We start from the raw sequence: 20,889 nt of genomic DNA on the forward strand, positions 1-20,889 counted from the left end.
ACGGGTTAGAGAGGGGGGGGGGGGGCACATCATAATTTTGAGAGAACGTGAATGGGGGGGGGGGGGGTCACAGCTAATCTTGACGCTGCTGGAGGGGGGGACCTATCTAATTTTTCCTTTGGTGAAGCTCATTTTAGGACCCCCCCTTCCTGATAATTATTGCACAGTCCCTAACGAAGAACCAGTGATTGTAAAGCTAGTAATCGCCATGGTTCGTATGTAACACGTAATCATGAGACGATTCACGGAAAACGGAATTTGAAATGTTATGCAGGGGTAAGTATTTGAAGGTAAAATAGGTATTTGTAGACTTTATTCTTCGATGTATTGTGCACATAAACGAGTATATGTTTTTCTCTTTAAATGAGATTTTACTGCTCTATCAGTAAAATACGATTAATGACACGTGACCGTACTCGCGTTCTTTGTAGTCGGCCGTTCAAGGTCATAAAATCAACGGTTTTGTTGTAAATAAGACGAGGACATAAAGACTTTGTTCCTAGATCTCAGATTATAACGTACACCTGCATTGGCCAAATCTGTTAAAGCCTCATTCATTATTGCTAAAGAGCACGTGTAATGCCTACCTGCTACATAGTAGAACCTGTGCAACTGGCTACTTTAATAGACAGAGTCTAGCTATAAAAGCCTCAGTCAGCCGTCCAAGGTTCACCTGGCAGTTTGTCTTCTATAGTAAACCAACTAGCTGTTTGCAATTTGTTAAAGTTTTTCCCCTCCCTCCCTTTGGGGATGGGTTGGATATATCGCTTTGCCTTTATTAAAGGGGCTAGGTCACGCAATTTAAGGCAATTTCAGCATTGATCAAATGGTCATAGAATTAACTGAAATAACAAAATAACGGCTCAAAACTATAGAAGAACTCAAACAAAACACAGGAAAGCTAAGAAGGGACAAGGATGGACAAAACTGGGAATGATTGAAGTGGATTGCATTGGGGTAAATTTGAAAAACGTCGGCCCACCTTTTTTCAAATTTATATCAGTTTATATCAAAATGTCATTTAAACAGCTGGAAAATCATTCTCAATTGTTATATGGCCGTGATTTTTAAAATGAAAGACTCTTGCTCTGCCAATTTGACGTTTAGAGCTCATAACTAACAATTTTAAACAAAATTACCTAAAACAGCGTGACCTAACCCCTTTAAAATTGGGTCCTCTCCTGTACGGTGAATTCCACCACGCTTGTTGGCTCGTTTGCCTTGGTACATCGCTCGCTAACCAATACTCTTGTTCGATCCTGCACGTGCTGTTTACTACTCAGCTCGTAGTGCTGGGGAGATAAGTGAGGTTGTTCTACGTCACGCAATCTGGAAGTCGCATAGGCTAACCAGCCGCAAGGCAGTGTTCCCCTCAAAAAACGCCAATACGTCTGTTGTCTCGTTCTATTGCGCCTTGCGTTGTGCGTTTAAAAGCTAATTATGCATGTTGATACCAAGGAACACCGTTCAGAGAGTTTGAGTTCACATTTCTATCTTTATTTCTTGAGAGTTTCAATACACGAAGCGAAATAAGAATGACAGGCCAAGTGACCCACACTATAGTATTCCATTCCGGAAACGAAACACTTTTTGTTTTTTGAAATAGTTTCTTGTTAAAAGTCTAGTCCACCGCATGGCATATTGCTGGTACCGGTAAGTTCAACCTTTGCAGGGACATAACCTAGAAAACTCCTGGTTCACATCCTATTAATCCTAGTAAAACAACTGTCAAGGTGATGTTTTAATGTATGGCTCAAATGCTGGTAGTGAATGTGCAACTATGTCACTATGTGCCATTATATAATTATAATTATGATAGGAAATTAATTACTTCCCCGTAATTATCAGTTGTAAATGTAGGAAATGATCTATACACTGCCTTATCAAGCTTGTCGAGACAAACATATTTCATGTTAACAGAATTACCTGCAGAAGTCATAGCGTTCAACTCAATACAGCCCAAGTCATACTGGTAATGTACTTGGAAGTTGCACAATAGATTTTGCTTACTGTATGTCTTTGATAGGTACTTTCCAAAATTTGGTCACAGAGAATTACAATTCTTTTATTTTTTTCTCAATGCGTGAGTGGGCGGAATTCAACAAATCCTGCAATCTGATTGGTTCCGGGAGCGGGTGGAATTTTCTCAGCAGGCGGAAACCTAGCCTTAATTGCGTGAGCTTGTTTGATGACCTTAAATTTCCATTTTTTTTTTACACCGACTCCATTTACATACAGAGTTTATTTTTCATTAGACAAGAGGTTTGGAAATGGAATTTCTCTTGAAACGTTCAGTTTGTAAGTCGCTTTAATACTGCATTCACTATCAAGCGCGGTGCGAGTCAACAATTAAAACAAGTGATTTCAGAGAGGATGGCGGAGAGGAAAAAAAAAGTTATTTATCAGCAAAGGGTCGGTCTGTATAGCAAAAAACTGTGACATCGTTCTTGAAAAAGCAGCAATTTCAAGGCCTCGGTCACAGTTTTTCCCTATAAGGACCTCCCAGCTGGCAAATAACATTTATTTTGACAATTGGGTGCATATTACTGCGAGTATCTAAATTACAACAAATGGTATATTTTAAATATTTGATTCTCGTGCTATGGATTCATTTGGCATGGCCTCAAGGAACTTTTGCACTTCTGGAAGTATTTTCAAGTGTCGAGATATAGTGCACATCTTCACGTGTCGCGCACGTGACAAAGTGACCTTTACGTGCACCACTGCACGAAAGTTTGGTCAACTTGGAAAGATGTTTTCACATCTCACCTTCGTTTCTCTTTCATTTTTTTCTGCAAAAGATGTTTCGACGAGTCATTTCGTCATTTCAGTCGAACATCATGAGAATCGCAATGTAAGGCCGATGTGAGAAGGACAAACTTCTCTCTGTTCTTTTCTTTAGCGCTAAATTAACCATACACCACTCACTGTACTTTTGCAGGCCCGAGTATAGGCTACTCGTAGCCTCTTGTTTGTATTCGTTTTTGCATCCAGCCAAGCATGGTTTTCTTTTTATTTTGAAAAATGTTCTTTTTAGGGAGAAACGATACTGAAATGCCCATAAAATTTTCAAAAAAGATGATTTGAAAAAATCAATGCTTAGCTATATTGTGCATTTGGAGGTGAAACGTGCCATATTAAAAAAATTTAATTCAATTCAAAGACTGCCGGAAATTTAGCTATTTCTCAAACCGGAAGTCAGCTCGTTTACGCATGCGCAGTTTATCTGAGAATGCGTTCGAGGAAGGGCGAGGAAAACCTTCGATGCAAACACAATTCGTGCGGTGATTTTTGCTAGTGAATGGGTGTCCTGGTCAGCTCACGATATGTTATCTTAATTTTCTTCCCAAACAACCACACCGGTCTCGCCAATTTTATTCCTGCAATGTTGATACACACCTTCCATTCCGAACGACTTGGGGTTACAACGATATTTTGACACTAACGGGAAATAATATTTTTGAATGACGTTGTCGTCGTCCTCGTCCTTGCGTAAGCTCCCTATTCATCGCGGTGGAAGTGGATAGTTGTTTTAGTATATACTCAAACAGTGAGATAATATAGCACAAAAAGATGATTTTAACTCATTTATTCCTGCAAAGATTACAACATTCTCGGGCCCGAATTCCGCGCGAATTGCTCAGAGGTGAATAGCAAAGGATATCCGGAGTTTGAGTAGCCAATCAGCGCACGCGTTCAACGCTATCCACTTTAGTATACAGCTATTTCGAGAAAGTTTGTCAAGAATAAAGTGCACGCGACAATCCCGAAAGGTAATATGGGATATGATCAATACACTGTTGCTAACGACTGTAGCTGTCGAACCTACTTTTGTTACTTTCCTTCAGCACTCGCTAACATATCTCAGTGGCCTCCCGTACGATTCTTTTAAATTTCTTTGAAAAACAGTGCACTTAAAATCACCCACAATACCTTTCAGGATTGTCGCGTGCACTTTTTCCGACAACCTTTCTCAAAATAGCTGTATACTTAAGGTGGATATTGCTCGGAGGTGAATAGCAAAGGATATCTGGCCCCAGTTGTTTTAACGGTGGATAGCGCTATCCGCCGGATAACTCATCGGTTTTGCTAGTGTTTATCCGCTGGATAGTGATTTATCCGCTAGATAGCGCTATCCATCGTTTGAACAACTGGGGCCTGGAGTTTGATGCGATTTTCCGCCAAGGAAACTTGCCCGTACATCCCCGTCTTTAAAGGTCATCTATCCTTTCCACCTCCACCCCGACAGTCTATACGGGCGGGCGGACGTACGCTGCCGTCAAACCCAAAATTTCCAACCCGTTCCCAGGGTCTCTCGATGAGAGACCCTGGGAACGAGGTTGCAAAATTTCTTGATTCGATAAGTGTCCCAAAATTTCTCACCCATTGTGCTCCGCTAAAAAGTAAGAGAAGAAAGAACGAGCAACAACTTTTATATTGGGTTGCCACGTTTATTAGGACAAAAACAATGCGGTCGGCGTTACAAACCCAACCAAAGAAACGTTATTATCCTTATTGTTTAGAGGCATGCTGAAGTGACCCTATCGTCATTAACAGAACATGCAAAATGTAACCGATTTGTTACAAAACACTTATAAATAGCTAGCTTTCCGCTCGTTGCCAACGATAAAATTTACCTATTTAACATCATTAATAACTACAAAATAAATATCTCATACTCTTTCTAAATATTTTTTTCGTTTTGTTGTGTAGGTTAAAAGCATCTTTCTCAATCTTTACTCAACGTCTCGAAATACGTGCAGCGAAAGCTTTAACTTCGTTAACTTGTAATACTTCTTTCGTTGTGTTTTCAAGTGGCTAAATATAAAAACAGCATTTTTCCACTCTTAATACCGTTACAATTAAAACAAGCTATCACTTACCAGTTTACCACAAGATATTGAAAACTTGAAAATTACAAAACACTCAAGAGTATGTACAAAAATATGGTGCAAAGGAAACAGTGCTTAGGCTAATGAACACTTCAGTAAAAAAATGACGTAATGAAGTTCGCGACCTTTCACCTCCGAGAACTGAGAGAAAAGCTTTCAGTTCGCACAAAATGTTGAGGTCGGCAGCTTAGTAGCTGTTTTAAGCTGCAAATGTTGTTCAAATACTTCAACCCTTATTTGAGGATAAGTAAAATGAAAATTATGCGAAAAACGGAGGTTGAGGAAACAGCAGCGGCAAACTCAAAGAAAAAAAATATTTAAAAGATAATTGAAACGGCAATAATGAAAAACTAAGACTTTACTCCAAATCAAACAAGGCCCAGCCCTTTTGAGGAGCAAACAAGAATAATTGAATAGGCAAGTACCTCTTATAGGAGCATCAAGAGTTCTTATAGACCTTATTCATAAATGGCGGCCAATTTATAATTCTTTTGTCGAAGTGCAAATTAGCCTACCAAGCCTCGATACCATACGGTGAATTGAAAAGAATTCTTGCTCTAAAAGGAGGCTTGGTAGGCTAATTTGCACGTGGACAAAAGATTATAAATGTGACCGCCATTTATGAATAAGGTCTATAGAGAGACTGTGACACACTCACTGTACCAATATTTTAAACAATCAAAGATTATTAGTTAAGACAAATAAATAGAAAAATAAAATAATTCAATATGAAAATCACCCTCTCTGGGACAAAAATTAGACCATGAATTGAAGTGGTGAATAGGACACGAATGCAAAGAATTAAAATATATCAAGAAAGGCAATGATATCACATCATGAAATCTAAATTTGCTAAGGTGTTTGCAAAATGCTGACAACACTGCCTCAAAAGGCGTTTTGTACGATGGCAGAAATCAGTAGGCAATGAAAGTACAATACATGCACATGTAAAGTTCTGCAAGAAAATTAATTGCTAGATATTCTAGCATTCCAAATCTGGACACAAAATTTTAACACCCTGGACAAATGTAAATTAAATTATTAATAACATCAAACAAGATTTAATCTATATGACCGTTTCTTCAAATCCAGAAACAAAACCAAGACCACACAAAGACAGATCCATGATCATCACTGTTTAAGGATGCTCCAGTCTAAAACACTGGCATGTCTGGGATTGTTCACTATGTGTTGTTGCTCTTGCTTGTTCGAGTTAAAGGTCTGAAAGGGCAGAAATGTTACTCAAAGACAGACAGTTAATCATTGCTTAGCAGATAAAGCTCAGGGGCACCCAACGTCAATTTTCGGAAAATATCTGTTCGAAAGACGATTTGAGATCTAGAATTTTCGGAACATTTCTTCTAAAATTTCTGGCTTGCCTGCCTGTCCTAGGATTTTCGAACATCGGAAAAATGGTATAATTGCCCATTTTTAACGGATATTTTCCCTTAAAAGGTCGCCTAGAATTTTCGGGAGCCTTTTTTCTGGCTGAAGTTTTCGAAAAGGTAAGTTTGGATCCGTATAATTTTCGGATCACTAGACTTTCAGCTAGGAAATCCGAACAGATGAAAAATGTCTAGGGGATAAAAATATGCCTATATCTACCGTTTAAATACTAAAATACGTTTAACAATGCTATGTGTAAGTGTTTTTGAACTATTATCTCGTTAGGTGCCCCTGAAAGCTGTGATAGACAAAGATTGTTTATCTCAATTGTTATGTAAACTAGGAGTTTCAGTGTGAAAGTGAGCGCTGGCGTGGAAACTTGGAGCAGTGACTGGTATTTTTTTTAAACAGCTGCAACTTTTTGAAGCAAGAGGGTACCGGAAATTTGCGTGAAAGTATTAAAAAAGAGAAGAAAGTGCACATCCTTACCCTGTGTGGCAGGCGTTATATTTTATAAGCAAAGGGATAATTTCAAAACAATGCGATCTCAGTTCATTCTTTGAATTTAAACTTCTGTTCTTCTGAAATTTCTGGCTCCTTTTCAGCAAAAGAGTTACTCTATGAGAAATACTGAACGTAGTTGAGCAAACGACGATTTAAATTCATTGTCGTGCTTGAGAATAGACTGCGAGGAGTCTCTTATTTTTCAATGACATAGTAGAGCGCGCGATTGGGTGTCCGGAAAACTAAGACCTAAGACCTAAGACCTAAGACCTAAGACCCGGAAAACTAAGACCCGGAAAACTAAGACCTAAGACCCGGAAAACTAAGACCCGGAAACGTAAGACCTAAGACCCGGAAAACTAAGACCCGGAAAACTAAGACCCCTTTCATTTTAGTTCTCAAAGCAATCCCTGGGCCGTTTAAAAAGGCGCAAAAATATAATAAATAAATGCGAAGGAAATCGGGAATAAATCACGCGCAAAGCAGCAATTGAGCCATAGAAAAGAACGGCACCAAAAAAACCCTGTATTCCTGAAAGAAATCTTATGTATATCCAAAAAATTAAGATCGATTTTGAGACGACACGAAGGCTTTATAATGACAGCGTTGGGAGAAAATCTAGCGGCGCTTGCTTGATAATTATTCATGCCACATCCGCGAATGTCACGCCAGGCGAGTCAAGGCCGCATGACAATCCCGCATTTCATCAGAAAGGAAAAAGAAATCGTTGTTCTCAAATGCCTCGCCTGTAACTGAACCAATTGTTCATTTGTTCTTCGGAAATTATTGCCAGTCGGGTGTTACGTCCTGTTGGAAATCAACGACGGGTTTTTCTTTGATCGAGCTCTGTCACGAGCCCTTGTAAACAAATTCAAAGGTCAACAGGGTCACATGTCCTTTTTGGCGGGGAATATTGCGAATCGCACTGGTGACACTGTTTTCGTAAAAAAGGCAGATCCAGCATCCAAATGTAGTACAATTTAAGGGAATCTGCTTCGCTCCAACCGCCATTATGTTGGAATATCTCGGGTTAAGTGTTAGGTGTCAGGTCTTAGTTTTCCGGATAACCCACTACAAATCCGGAAAACTAAGACCTAAGACCCGGAAAACTAAGACCCGGAAACCTAAGACCTAACACCCGGAAAACTAAGACCCGGAAACCTAAGACCCGGAAAACTAAGACCCGGAAAACTAAGACCCCTTTCATTTTAGTTCTCAAAGCAATCCCTGGGCCGTTTAAAAAGGCGCAAAAATATAATAAATAAATGCGAAGGAAATCGGGAATAAATCACGGGCAAAGCAGCAAATGAGCCATAGAAAAGAACGGCACCAAAAAACCCTGTATTCCTGAAAGAAATATTGTGTATATCCAAAAAATTACGTTCGATTTTGAGACGACAAGAAGGCTTTATAATGACAGCGTTGGGAGAAAAATCTAGCGGCGCTTGATAATAATTTACGCCGCAACCGCGAATGTCACGCCAGGCGAGTCAAGGCCGCATGATAATCCCGCATTTCATCAGAAAGGGGAAAAATAAATCGTTGTTCTAAAATGCCTCGTCTGTAACTGAACCAATTGTTCATTTGTTTTTCGGAAATTATTGGCAGTCGGGTGTTACGCCCTGTTGGAAATCAACGACGGGTTTTTCTTTGATCAACCTCTGTCACGAGCCCTCGGTCAACAGAATGGGACTGAGAGGGATGGGAAGCAGGAGGCTCTCACTTGGGGTCTGTGTATTGAATTAGAAGGTAACAAAGGTAATAATGTAAAGCGTATTTGATTGAACGATCAAAGCCTTATTCGGTTCTATGATAAAGTCGAACCTAGCATAAACAAATTTTGCTGAGGTTATTCAAAAATTGAAAACATTATCTATAAAATCATGGGTGTCAGGCCTTGTCCCGAAGGAATGGTACACGGTATACAGATCTCTGTAAGAATCACATGGCAATGTTATGGCGGGTTTTAAAACATTGAGAACCCTTAATTTACTACATATCAATTTGCTTATGGAACGAAATACAAATATTTTTAGATTTTCAAAACAGAAAAAACGTGCTCGGACTTACTAACAAAGGCCCCCGAGTTCCAAGATCAAGATCAAGATTTCCAACAGGGCGTAACACCCGACTGGCAATAATTTCCGAAGAACAAATGAACAATTGGTTCAGTTACAGGCGAGGCATTTGAGAACAACGATTTCTTTTTCCTTTCTGATGAAATGCGGGATTGTCATGCGGCCTTGACTCGCCTGGCGTGACATTCGCGGATGTGGCATGAATAATTATCAAGCAAGCGCCGCTAGATTTTCTCCCAACGCCGTCAGTATAAAGCCTTCTTGTCGTCTCAAAATCGATCTTAATTTTTTGGATATACATAAGATTTCTTTCAGGAATACAGGGTTTTTTGGTGCCGTTCTTTTCTATGGCTCAATTGCTGCTTTGCGCGTGATTTATTCCCGATTTCCTTCGCATTTATTTATTATATTTTTGCGCCTTTTTAAACGGCCCAGGGATTGCTTTGAGAACTAAAATGAAAGGGGTCTTAGTTTTCCGGGTCTTAGTTTTCCGGGTCTTAGGTCTTAGGTTTCCGGGTCTTAGTTTTCCGGGTCTTAGTTTTCCGGGTCTTAGGTCTTAGGTCTTAGGTCTTAGGTCTTAGTTTTCCGGACACCCGCGCGCGATTGCGTGGAACGGCTCGTTTTTACCATTAATTTGCATCAAATAATAATTTCACTCGTCGTACGTGGCTCTGAGGAAATAAGGACGACTGCTCGTGGTCTAGCTCGAGAACTGATTTTCTCTTCGCTTAACGGTTGAAGAACAATTTGACTCTGTGGTCAAATTTAAGAGGTTCAAAGACTGAACAAATTGTACGGCTGAATGATGATCAAAGACGACCCACTGGAAAAGTACTCGACTCAAAGTCTGTGAGGCTGTAAGATTCAGTTCCACGTGTACGTGACGTTATCACGGGTATCAATACCGGATTATAGACATGATAACACCACAATCGACTGCGCATGCTTCCGATCTTACATTTCACAAATTTTAATTTTTTTGGCTAATATCAAGAATAGGCTGCTGCCTCGCTAAGGCTCGCCAGCAATGACATAAACAGACTTATAATTATGTGTTTTATTTGAACTTGAGTAAATTCTGCAAGATTTATTGCTTATGCTGTGATAGTGTTACCTTAAATTTGCATGATGTTTTATGACTGAATTGATCACCTGAAAAAGGTCTTGACTCATTCTTGGAATGATGGCTAATATTCTCTTAAATTATTTTTTTTCAAAGAATGAATTTCCAGGTGTTTGCTGTATCTTGATAAAACATTCTTTAAAGCATTTTGTAGAATTAAGTCCCCACAAGTATTATAAGTACACACACACTGTAGTTTGGAGAGTCAGTAGTGTTACATACCTGTGGTGACGATAACCCTCAATGGAGTGATGCCATAACCAACAAGAGTGACAGTAATACTTAAAACATGATTCTTCACGGCAGAAAAAAGGACCAGAGGTAGTACGACAAATGTCACACATTGAGTCTTCTAAATATGGATCAACTTGGACCTAAGTTACAAAAGAGAGATCACTTAAGAAAGAAACATTGTGTCGGGACTTACATGTATAGTAAAATCAAAACAGCATCACCGTAAGCAATAATAGTAATAGGTTGTCTGATGATGTTCTGTACTTAAAATTGCACACTTGCCTTTTTAACAAATTTCGGAGTCTCAATTTCAATGAATCCAGATCGCACAGCTTCCAGAAAGCTCTTCTGGTTATTGAACGTGATGCGACCTGAACCTGAGTGGAAAGGTTTCAAAATAAGAGTTCAGTCATTTTAAATTTTATGAGATTTCTACAACTTTATGATCATGTGAATGACACAAGACTGGTTAAATTGAACTTAAAAACCAGCTGATATAATGTAAGGAAATTGAATGATGAGCTTGAAATGTCAACTTTTTCTCTCTCTCTAACCTTCGATCACACTACAAATTTCTGTGCTTTAAGAAACATAATTTTCATAATTAAGCTCTAAAAAGCTCACCCCTTTCTTAAACTACAAGGGAAGCTCTTAAGGGCCAAGTTTGGTTTTTCTAATTTTGAGCAGTTGCATGAAATGATTAGATTAACTAGTGTATACAAGAAAATGTAAACCCAACAATACATCAATAGTGATAAGGTTAAAACAGAGAATAAGAACAGCTCACCAATAGGATAGCGATGTTTATCAGTATCTATACCAGCATACACAACTCCACCAAAGAGCTCATTCATGATATAGGCTAGTCCTTCTAAAATCAAAAATGTGACAGTGATGTTAGAGTTCCACTCTCAAAGTAGAAATGATAGAATGCTGATATGAAATTTGTTGATCCATTAATTTCCCATGAAGTCTTGCTCCCTAAACTAGATAGACAGTCCTTGGTTTAAGTTTGTATTTATAAAAGCACTTAATTTGAAATGAATGATGCTGGTCAGATAAAATTGTGCTAATTACCTGCATTCAGCATTCCATGTAATCCACCAACAAACACAGTCCAACTGGTGTCCAAACGCTGATGAGGACCACGAACATAGTTTGTGTCAGACAGCACCCAAGGAATAACTTGAACCTAAAATAGAGCACTAATTTGATTAAGATTACTTCTTTCAGTTTAACCAGATCAAATGCAAAGAATTGAAACAACAGTAGTTCAACAGAACCCTAATTTGGATGCATTAATTCAACTCAACAATAACCATGACTTGGAGTAAATATGGTTTTCTGTTCATTTTTCAACATAGCATCAAGGTAATGCAGTGTGTCTTAAGTAGGACCAATCCATAATAATTGTCAGTAATGTTAAGACTGGATTAAGTCATGTAAACAGGTTATTTTATTACAAGTCAAAAGCCAGTCTTAAATAGAACAGAAGATTCTTTATTTTTTTATCAAATTCCTACAGTTTAATTTTCCAAACTTTTATTACCTCCTTGCACCTCATACGTCTGCTGGAAATCTTGAAGTACCAATCTCCACCATTGCAAAAGTCATGAGTACAAGAGGCTAACAAAGCCTTGACTGATTTCTCAGAATCAAAGATTAAATACACATAACCTAAACCAAGATTAAATTCACCAGTTACATACAATCAAATGAGAATGGAAAATGAGGTTCCCAGATTTAGAATAGGACAAATGTATTCTGTGTGTGTTGTAAAAGGCAACTAAAAGAACACCAGGCACCTTGCAGCAGGGGAGACGTTAGCTATTGTTCAGCAACTAGAATATCTCTAGCATCAGTGAAATAGCACAGTCAGTTGTTATTGCGAGGGCCGAAATGTCCTTTAGGTATAATGTAGGCAGCTCTACAAATGTCATCCTCCTTGGGAGCTGGGGCCCCAATATGTACATTGGTTGTACTTATACTCCAAGACTATCAAGTGATGGAGAAAGTATCAAATGACCTCTTATCTCCCCAGGAGATACAGTAGAGCGTCACATGACATGAATGGTTTCTATACGGCTTACAATTTGGGCCAAGGACTAACAAACACTACCTTTGGGGGGATGATGCAAATGTCGCCCATCAGCTTTTCCAGGCCACTCAACTCTGACCGAACCAAATGGCTTAAATGACATTACCAGTGAGGCTAGAATAGTCAAGAATATAATAAAATTATCATTGTATTAATAGACACCACAAACCTTCAATAACAACTGAAAGAGCATGCACATGATTTATAATAATAATAATAATAATAATAATAATAATAATATTAATAATAACAATAACAATAACAACTTAAACTTATATAGCACATGCTTCATGACAGAATGATCGCATGCACTTTACATGAATTAAAACACCAATAAAATTTGTCAATTCCTGTAATCTAAAAATATGTTGATTAAAAATAATAGGTTTTAAGCTGACTTCAAATTGTTAACTGTGGTGGCTTTCCTAATGAAAGAGGAAGTGAGTTCCAAACGGAGGAGCAGCCACACTAAAAGAACGGTCACCAAGTGTAGAGTAAGACTTACGTAAAGGAAAATTTAAAAGTAATTCATTGCCAGATCGCAAAGAGTAATTTGCACCATTCTCAATGGAAATAAGATCAGTTATGTAGGGCAGGGCTAAGCCACTTATGGCGTTGTACGGAAAAAGTGCTACTTTGAACCTGATCCTGTAGGTTATGGGAAGCCAATGAACAATAAATTCAGTTTTATCGTCATTCAACATAAGACTATTCTGTGGAGTCCATTTCTTGATGTCGGCACTGCAGGCTTTCATGGCAATTACAGCAGGATCTTGACACAAAGAATTGCCAGGGCTGAACGAAAGGTAACTGAGAATCGTCTGCATTAACATGATGATTCATACTTCAACATTTCTTGATAAACAAAATGGGGAAATGTATATCACTGGCTTTACAGTCTTATGGTTGCACTATTGTTTTGCCACAAAGAGCTTTTCTTTCTTAAACACAAGCAAATGCATGTCACAGTTAATCAAGATGGCAGTGCCTAGCAAACTTTGAAAACAAAAAAGAGTCTTTCTAAAATTGAAACAAACCCTTATCTGGAAAACGTTAAAGCAACTTTGATTGTAAATATTAGGTAGAATCTTTCATGCTAGCAGGTTAATTTTTTGTTGGAATGCATGGAGGTTCCCTTTAACAGATTCCACGAGTCTCTCAGTCTCATGTTGTTGTTTATGTTTTTTGTCTTGTTTACATTTAGTCTATGGAGACAAAACTATTAAATATTGCTTGAGCAATTGACATGTCTTTTTCATTTGCTGTGTAAGGGTAGAACGCAAAAACAAAATGGAGAATCTGCTACCCTGGGAGTCAGGGTGGCTTAGTGGTTATCTATCGGGCCTCCCACCACTGCGAGCTGGGGTTCAATTCTGGCCTCGGCCAGCATGTGGGCTGAGTTTCAGTTGATCTTAACCTGACTCGACGGTTTTTTTCCGGGTACTATGGTTTTCCTCCCTCATCAAAATAGATTCACAGCTAATTAACATCTAGCTGTGGTGCTGTGCTCCGACATCAAACATGGACTGTATATTAAAATACAATAAAAAACGTTCTCTGGCTAAAAATTTTGAAAAAGAATATAAGCTTTCGGCTGTCGATCTACAGCCTTCCACGGATAAAACGTTGAATGTAAATTAGTGAAATATATATACGGAAAAGGCGAGATAAAAATGATAAAAAGAACAGAGTAAAGGTATGAAAAATGGTGGCTATTGTTTAAAAAGAATTTTATACTGATTAGGAATCGGCTTAAAGTTATTGTCAGCATGCTTGGTAGAAGACAAAGGCCTGGCACACCTCTTCTACCAAGCATGCTGACAATAACTTCAAGCCGATTCCTAATCAGTATAAAATTCTTTTTAAACAATAGCCACCATTTTTCATACCTTTACTTACCTTTACTTACTTTGTTTTTATCATTTTTATCTCGCCTTTTCCGTATATATTTCACTAATTTACATTCAACGTTTTATCCGTGGAAGGCTGTAGATCGACAGCTGAAAGCTTATATTCTTTTTCAAATTTTTAGCCAGAGAACGTTTTTTATTGTATTTTAATATGCCTAATCCTGGCTGCGCTTCAATTTTTAATGGACTGTATAGCGGCAGCCAGAGGCGCCTTTGTATGCTTTCAGCCCGATGTCGTGAGCAGCACCCTTTGCAATTCAGTCCTCAACTAAAAGTAAGGGTGATTAGCACTAGCAATATTTATTTATTTATTTATTTGTTTATTTACTCTAGTGATCATTAATCCAAAAGAAAAATGGCCTACAACAAATTATTCTTAGTCTTCCAAATGTTCCCGCAGATAAGCCGCATCCCAGATTTTTGGAAAAAAGGTGCGGCTTGTCTGCGGGTTTTTATGGTAATTTATGTGGCCATTTTTGTCTGTCCTGTCTTTGCCACTGGCAACCCAAGCTTAAGGTTAGACCGTGACAAGAGCGGTGTTGTGTTAACTGGCTTGATATAATTACAAGGATTTGTATAGGAAACCAACCAACTTGCTTTAAACCGAAGAAATTGTGAGTATTTCACAATAAAATCAACATACCCTTTTGCACTCTTGTATCAATTCTTACGTGCTTAGTTCTTAATTAAGCCCATCTGACGTGTTTTTGGCAAGTTATCGCTCCCCATGTTTCCCCTACTAAGAAAAACCCCAGGCTAAAGACCAGTTTAGGGTTACGTTAGGGTTGTTTTGGTAGGAAGAGTCTAACATGGCTACCAATGTGTGTGTCGTACAGGAATTAAGTGTCGTTCCAAACTGATTTATATTGACCTTTTTCAGGACCACAGGGTTTACATAGTCTTCCGCCAATTTAGATATTATGGGGATGAGAGAAATGGGTCGCAGGTCTTTGTTGACATCCATAGTGGGCAATTTCTTTGGCACCAGAGTCACATCAGGCTGTTTCCATGAACTAGGGAGGCGGCATTCTCTCTATGAGGAGTTCAGGATCTCCGCGACTGGAGCAGCTAAGATATCCGCATTTTCTCTTAATAGCCAGCCAGGACTACTGTCGGGACCCAAGGCCTTGCACGGGTTGACGACCTGTAACTTCTTAAACAGAGTATTGTGATGACCCTAGGCGGGGAAGGGAGTGGCAATATATCCTTATTATTATATCAAGCAGGCTGTAACACAACACTGCTCTTCTCATGGTCTAACCTTGAGCTTGGCCTGCCTGTTGTCTTTGTCAAACACTTTCTACGAAGTAAAAGCCCAGCAACTTCCCTCAGTTTATACTTTCCATGGATTGCAAGTGAAATAAAGAACTTACCCTCTGTAATATCCCAAGGAACACCTCCAAGAAACACCTTGGTGGAGTAGCTTGGGTTCTTATAGTTACGGCGTGGAAGTTGTCCAGACCATTTCTTCATATTTCCTTTGTTGCAGTCTGCTCCTATGAAAAGGGAATTTAAAAAAAAAAATCAGTCAATTTAGTTTCCTTTTAATGTAAAGGGCCCATAAGTAATAACATACCGAGGTTGAATTGCATTCATTTGGCACAAAACCTTTGACTTGCCACAAACTTCAGGGCACCAATGTTGGCTATTTTGGAAGCCAATTACAGAGGGCGTGAGATCTTTTCTCTCCAGCTACAATCAAAGCCATCAACAGTTTTTTGGGACAGCTTCAAATGAGTGGGGCATGTGTTATTCAAGGAATAATCCATACTGAAGATGGTCAATGGAAACCCAAGCATGATTTCTGAATGCAATTAGGGATGCCCACATGGAACAGCAGTCTTGACATTATGCTCACAATCCTCGGAGCACAAGACAAAAGAAGAAAGAAACTAAACCTAAATATCTAGAATTTAAAGATGGAGACATTACAGGGTTCATGCTGGATTTTGTATAAAAAATTCCAGGAGTATTATCAAGGAGTTTTCAAGAACCAGAAATCGAGTTTTCCAGGAGTTGTTACTATGTATAAGGCGATTTCCATTCCATCCATTGTGTTTCAGTGTTTTCTTTGCTGAAAAATCCTACATTTGATATTCTTTCCCACATCCTACAAGTTAAGTGCATGCACAGCCATTTTAATTTTTGCATTAATTTTTCCCCAATATTCAATTTTTTAAGATGTCTTATCTTTAAGTTAAGTGTGATCTTCATTTTCTCTTGGCATGATGCAATCTTTTACAACTTTCACCTTAGCAAAAATTCTTGACAAGCAGTTTTCAAGCAGTTTCCCCACAAAATCCTTTTTTAAGGGCTTTTCAAGCACCCTTGAAGTCTAAAATTAAATTCCAGGGCTTTTCAAGCACTTCAAGGAGTGGCACGAACCCTGGCAGAAGTTTCGGGAGTTCAGGAATCAGGAATTTGCAACCGTAAGCTTTCAATTCCCCTCGGCCCATCAGGAAAATAAGCTGATTCAAGACTAATTATTGACAAGAAAATTTATGTACAAAGTGCCAGGCAAAAAAAAAAGATTAAAGATCAGTTGTAAAACTCAAACTGCAGGAACTAGTCAGTCTTATGGTCACTTTACAATGAGCAGTCTTGCATTGAAAGCCCTGTTCAAGATAAGGATAAAGAATTGGTATAATTTTAGTCTTACAAATCTCTAGTTTATCGTGAATTGAAGGACTCAGGTCATGTATGGATGATAAGACTTGACATGAAAAAATTTATACCAGTTTGAAATGCAGTTTATAGATGAAAGATAGAAGTGATTGCTACATTTAAGCAATAATTATGCGGACAATTGCTTCAATTGTCCAGGTAAGCATGAGGATCACTTCTATCTTTGTGCATCACCCACCACTGTTGGCTAATTGTGTCAAATGTTCGCTTGGGTTACATAAAGCAAAAATAAATCTCTTCTTACTTGACTGTTGGTGAATACCTGCTAAAAGTTGTGTTAGACCTTGCTGCTGCATGTACTCAAATCCTGTTGGCTCATTCCACATGCTAAACAATGGATTAACACCAGTCCAACGAGTATCGGCAAACAAACTGCCAACAGATGCCATTTCAGGTGGGGGCAGATTTGTTGGCTGCATGCTAATTTGTCTTGCTTGACAGCGGGGTAAAAGTGAGGCACGGAATGAAGGTGTCATAGGACTTAGGCTTGATTCAGAATCAATCGAAGAAAGTGGAGAAAGAGAAAATGCTCCAAATGGAGAAAACGGACTTGTAGGAGAAGATGGAAGACTGTCAGGAGGAGTATGCATTCCAAACTGAGCACCACCAGTAAAAAAATTACCCTGAAATTAATAAAACAGACACGTCAAAACTACAAAGGCATATGTCTTTCAAAAAAAAATTTTTTTTAAATTTCCACTTTGTGTAAATCTAAATACTGGGAAAGCACCACAAAGAAAGATCGTGGCCGAAGTGTCCTTTCAACAGGGCACAGATTCCAAAAAGGCTTTACAAAATCACAGTAAGCAACTTCTTATAATTTATGTCTAAACATAGACTTCCTGAGGGAAGAAGAAGAAGAAGTCTACATTAGCTAGACAAAATGAGTCTGAGAATAAACAAGTTTTACAGATACAGTTCGCAAAGTGCTGCTCAATAGTTTAGTTTTTTAAATTACCCATGTCACACAAAATGATGTAATTTCATGACACCCAAAACACCCAAAAAGAAGAATGAAACATTGCAATAGCTACTTAAATCAACATAAAAGAAAAGTAGCAGAAGGAAATTGAAGCATGGACGGACACAGATGGACAAGATTGAAACGGAATTCATTTGGGTTAATCTCGAAAAAAGTTGGCCCATTATGGCAAATCGCCTGTACAAAGGTCAGTTTTGCTCAGAATCATTACCACTTTTAGAGTTTTAAACTATGACTAACTGAAGATTCCCCCAAAACACCCTAAAATAACACGACAGCCACGGCCCGCCACGATAAAGGGGATTGGTATGAGCACTGCTTCATCATCTGGTAAGCCACAAGAAACTATGGTCATTTATATGCCTACATTCAAAGTTGCACAAGATTGTGCTTTTCTGTTTATGCTCCAGCAACCCAAAAATTTTTAAGTTCAATTTTGAGGACAGATTTATGTAATGTAAAGTTACCTTAATTACTAAAAACTACTATAAGCTTGGAAACCGTCATCCTGGTTTGAGTACATTTTTGTACTATTGTTTTTTGCTGTCTTAATTTTTGCACAAGTTTTATCCAAATAGCAAAACTACTATCAACCATTTTTCATAGTGGGTATACTGCTATTAGTTGTACATGTCTAACTACCACAGCCACCCAACTGAGTCAAGACAGTAAAATTATGGATTTCTTGTACCACTCACGTCCAATCGGAATAATTTTGTTGAGTGTACAAAAAAATATATTAATGTACAAAAAATATCTATATTAACCCTTTCACCCCTAAACCAGCCATACTTTGTATTTTTCTCTGTCTAATGCCAGACAACTTTACTCGTCAACAGCGAACCCCCAGGAATAAATGGGTCAATGACAAGGCAAAGTGGTGTAGTGGTCAGCATTTCACACGAGCCTGGGCAGGGTGAGCCCCAGGGCGTGTGTACGACTTTACCTTTACCACATTTGCCTTACAATAGTGGATACGCCTCTGGGACAGCCACATAGAGCAGTTTTCAATTGAGTGTTGTAAAACCAAAACCAAAGTAATTACTTTGGCCAATCAAAAAGGTTGGAGACAATCCAGTAAACCAATCAAAACTCAAAGTAATTACACGTAGCCGACCCAAAGCGCAGGAAAATGTGCACACGCAAGCCACGATTGGTTTTGGTTTCACTTCTGATTGGTTGAAAAAATGGCGCAAAAACTTTGAACCAATCACTGAGTGAAGTAATCATAAACCAAAGTAATTCACTAATTACTTTAGACACTCAATTGAAAAGCGCTCTATTTCTTTGCATAATACTTGCTTTCACAAATAATTATAAACTATCGGTGAGATGGTTTAAACCGAAAAACTACTATTTATAACAAAGCCTGTGAATGCAGATGAATTTCCGGCCAACATTTTTCCCCCCTGAAAAATAGAGAAGCGACCTACGGAAATAAGTCTGCGTTCGCAGGTTACCAGAACTTTCAAGTCTCACGATTTTGTCGTGAGACTCACGGTTTTCAGTTCAATCTCACGGTCTCACGACGAGACAGACAAATCTCACAATAAATAGAGGCGCAAGCTGAAAGAATAAATTTTTTTTGTAGCATTTCATCTTTGGCTTGCTTAGGTGAGTTTCTTGCCTCAATTCTGTGCAAATTTATAGTTAAACTTAACAAACGAAGCTGTTCAGTTCTTCATCCGTCTACAGTCCATGACAGACTGCCGTCCATGACCATATATAGAACACCTGTTTGAAATTACAGGTCATCATAACCAGTCTCTCGCATTTTGATCACGTTTTCAAAATGGTGGAAATTGCTGACGAACCTGATGAAGTATTGGATAGTTCTTAAAAGGCAGCTACTTCATATAATGCTGGCCTCAGTTTTTCAAAAGGTGGATAACGCTATCCACCGGATAAACACTAGCAAAAGCAATTGAGTTATCCAGTGGATAGTGCTATCCACCCTTTGAACAACTAGGGCTTGAGCAATGAGATAAGCTCAGTGCTCACACACTGGCTGGACTTAAGCTGTGAGTATTGAAGCTGTGAAAATAAAGTTTATTCCTGTGTTGTTAAGGTCCACACATGTTTTTAAAAATATATAAGCAGGTAAAAAACACTTTCTCTTATTAAGAACCTGTGTTTACTTGGTTGTGTCTGCCGGTCGATCAATCTCCAGATTTTTACTGAAATCTCCAGATTTTTTGACATCAGTCTCCAGATTTTCGGTGTTTTGAGGTTGAGAGGTCTGGGTTACTTATACCAGTACTACTTGTCATAAACAATACATACTGCACAACAAGTCTATAATGACTGTAGGTATATTAGTAACCTTGTTTACTGTTATCAAATGAAGACTTGCGTTGCGTTCTACTAAAATATTTTCTCGAGTCGGAGACTACTACTATGAAAGACTGCTATGAATGACCAGCGATACGAATTAAAATACAACTAAATTGCTGCATAAGCATGCGCGAAGATACAATTTTAAAATACAAGTAAAGTGTTGACTTCAGTTCGAGGGATCATCGATCCGTGCAAATGTAAATTACTTCGTAACGGTTGCACTTTGTCTTGGACCGACAATGGTCCACAGGTTCTAGCAAATCCTAATGAAGTTTCTGAATTCCGGGGGAGAAAAACAAGCTCGCCCAGCGAATTCGACAAACATTCCAAATTAGAGGGGAGAAAACAAACAGCGGCTCCTCATAGAGCAATATAAATCTATTTTCTACTTTCACCTACCATAAAAAGTTCGCCAAGCCTTTCATTCATGGGCAAAGGGCTGGGAGATCTTGACTCTGGAGGAGTTGGTTGAAATCCTGGATAGCCCATGAAAGAACCACAAGAAGGCTGTGACACAGGCTGTGGGGAAAACAAACTTCTACCAGCCGAGTCTGGAAACAAAAAGTGCAACAACAATGATTAAGTTTCTTCGTGTGACTTGGAAATGACTCGAAATGGTCCTCAGATTAAGACTTACTGGGATCCAGAGCAGAATCCAAC

The 20,889-nt window shown here is 38.6% G+C and overlaps 1 protein-coding gene across 4 annotated transcripts in view; it reads right to left on the reverse strand.

The window, feature by feature from the left end:
• Positions 1-4,434: 4,434 nt before the first annotated feature.
• The window catches only part of LOC138008292 (cytoplasmic polyadenylation element-binding protein 1-like), an 18,264-nt gene continuing 1,809 nt past the window's right edge, over positions 4,435-20,889 (reverse strand). For 3 of the 4 annotated variants that reach the window (XM_068855582.1, XM_068855584.1, XM_068855585.1), the window contains exons 2-12: positions 20,867-20,889; positions 20,629-20,780; positions 17,173-17,533; positions 15,599-15,721; positions 12,337-12,429; positions 11,767-11,894; positions 11,295-11,409; positions 11,005-11,088; positions 10,500-10,594; positions 10,206-10,357; positions 4,442-6,113 (exon numbers count right to left, since the gene is read on the reverse strand). The exon at positions 20,867-20,889 is cut by the window's right edge and continues 50 nt beyond it. In XM_068855582.1, coding sequence (XP_068711683.1) covers positions 6,077-6,113; positions 10,206-10,357; positions 10,500-10,594; positions 11,005-11,088; positions 11,295-11,409; positions 11,767-11,894; positions 12,337-12,429; positions 15,599-15,721; positions 17,173-17,533; positions 20,629-20,780; positions 20,867-20,889 — 1,363 coding nt within the window. In that variant the 3' untranslated portion in view covers positions 4,442-6,076. Of the gene's footprint in view, positions 6,114-10,205; positions 10,358-10,499; positions 10,595-11,004; positions 11,089-11,294; positions 11,410-11,766; positions 11,895-12,336; positions 12,430-15,598; positions 15,722-17,172; positions 17,534-20,628; positions 20,781-20,866 lie in introns of all 4 variants that reach the window. The other variant, XM_068855583.1, reaches the window with a different exon arrangement.

The sequence above is a fragment of the Montipora foliosa genome, chromosome 6 (genome assembly GCF_036669935.1).
Source record: "Montipora foliosa isolate CH-2021 chromosome 6, ASM3666993v2, whole genome shotgun sequence".
Lineage (NCBI taxonomy): Eukaryota > Metazoa > Cnidaria > Anthozoa > Scleractinia > Acroporidae > Montipora > Montipora foliosa.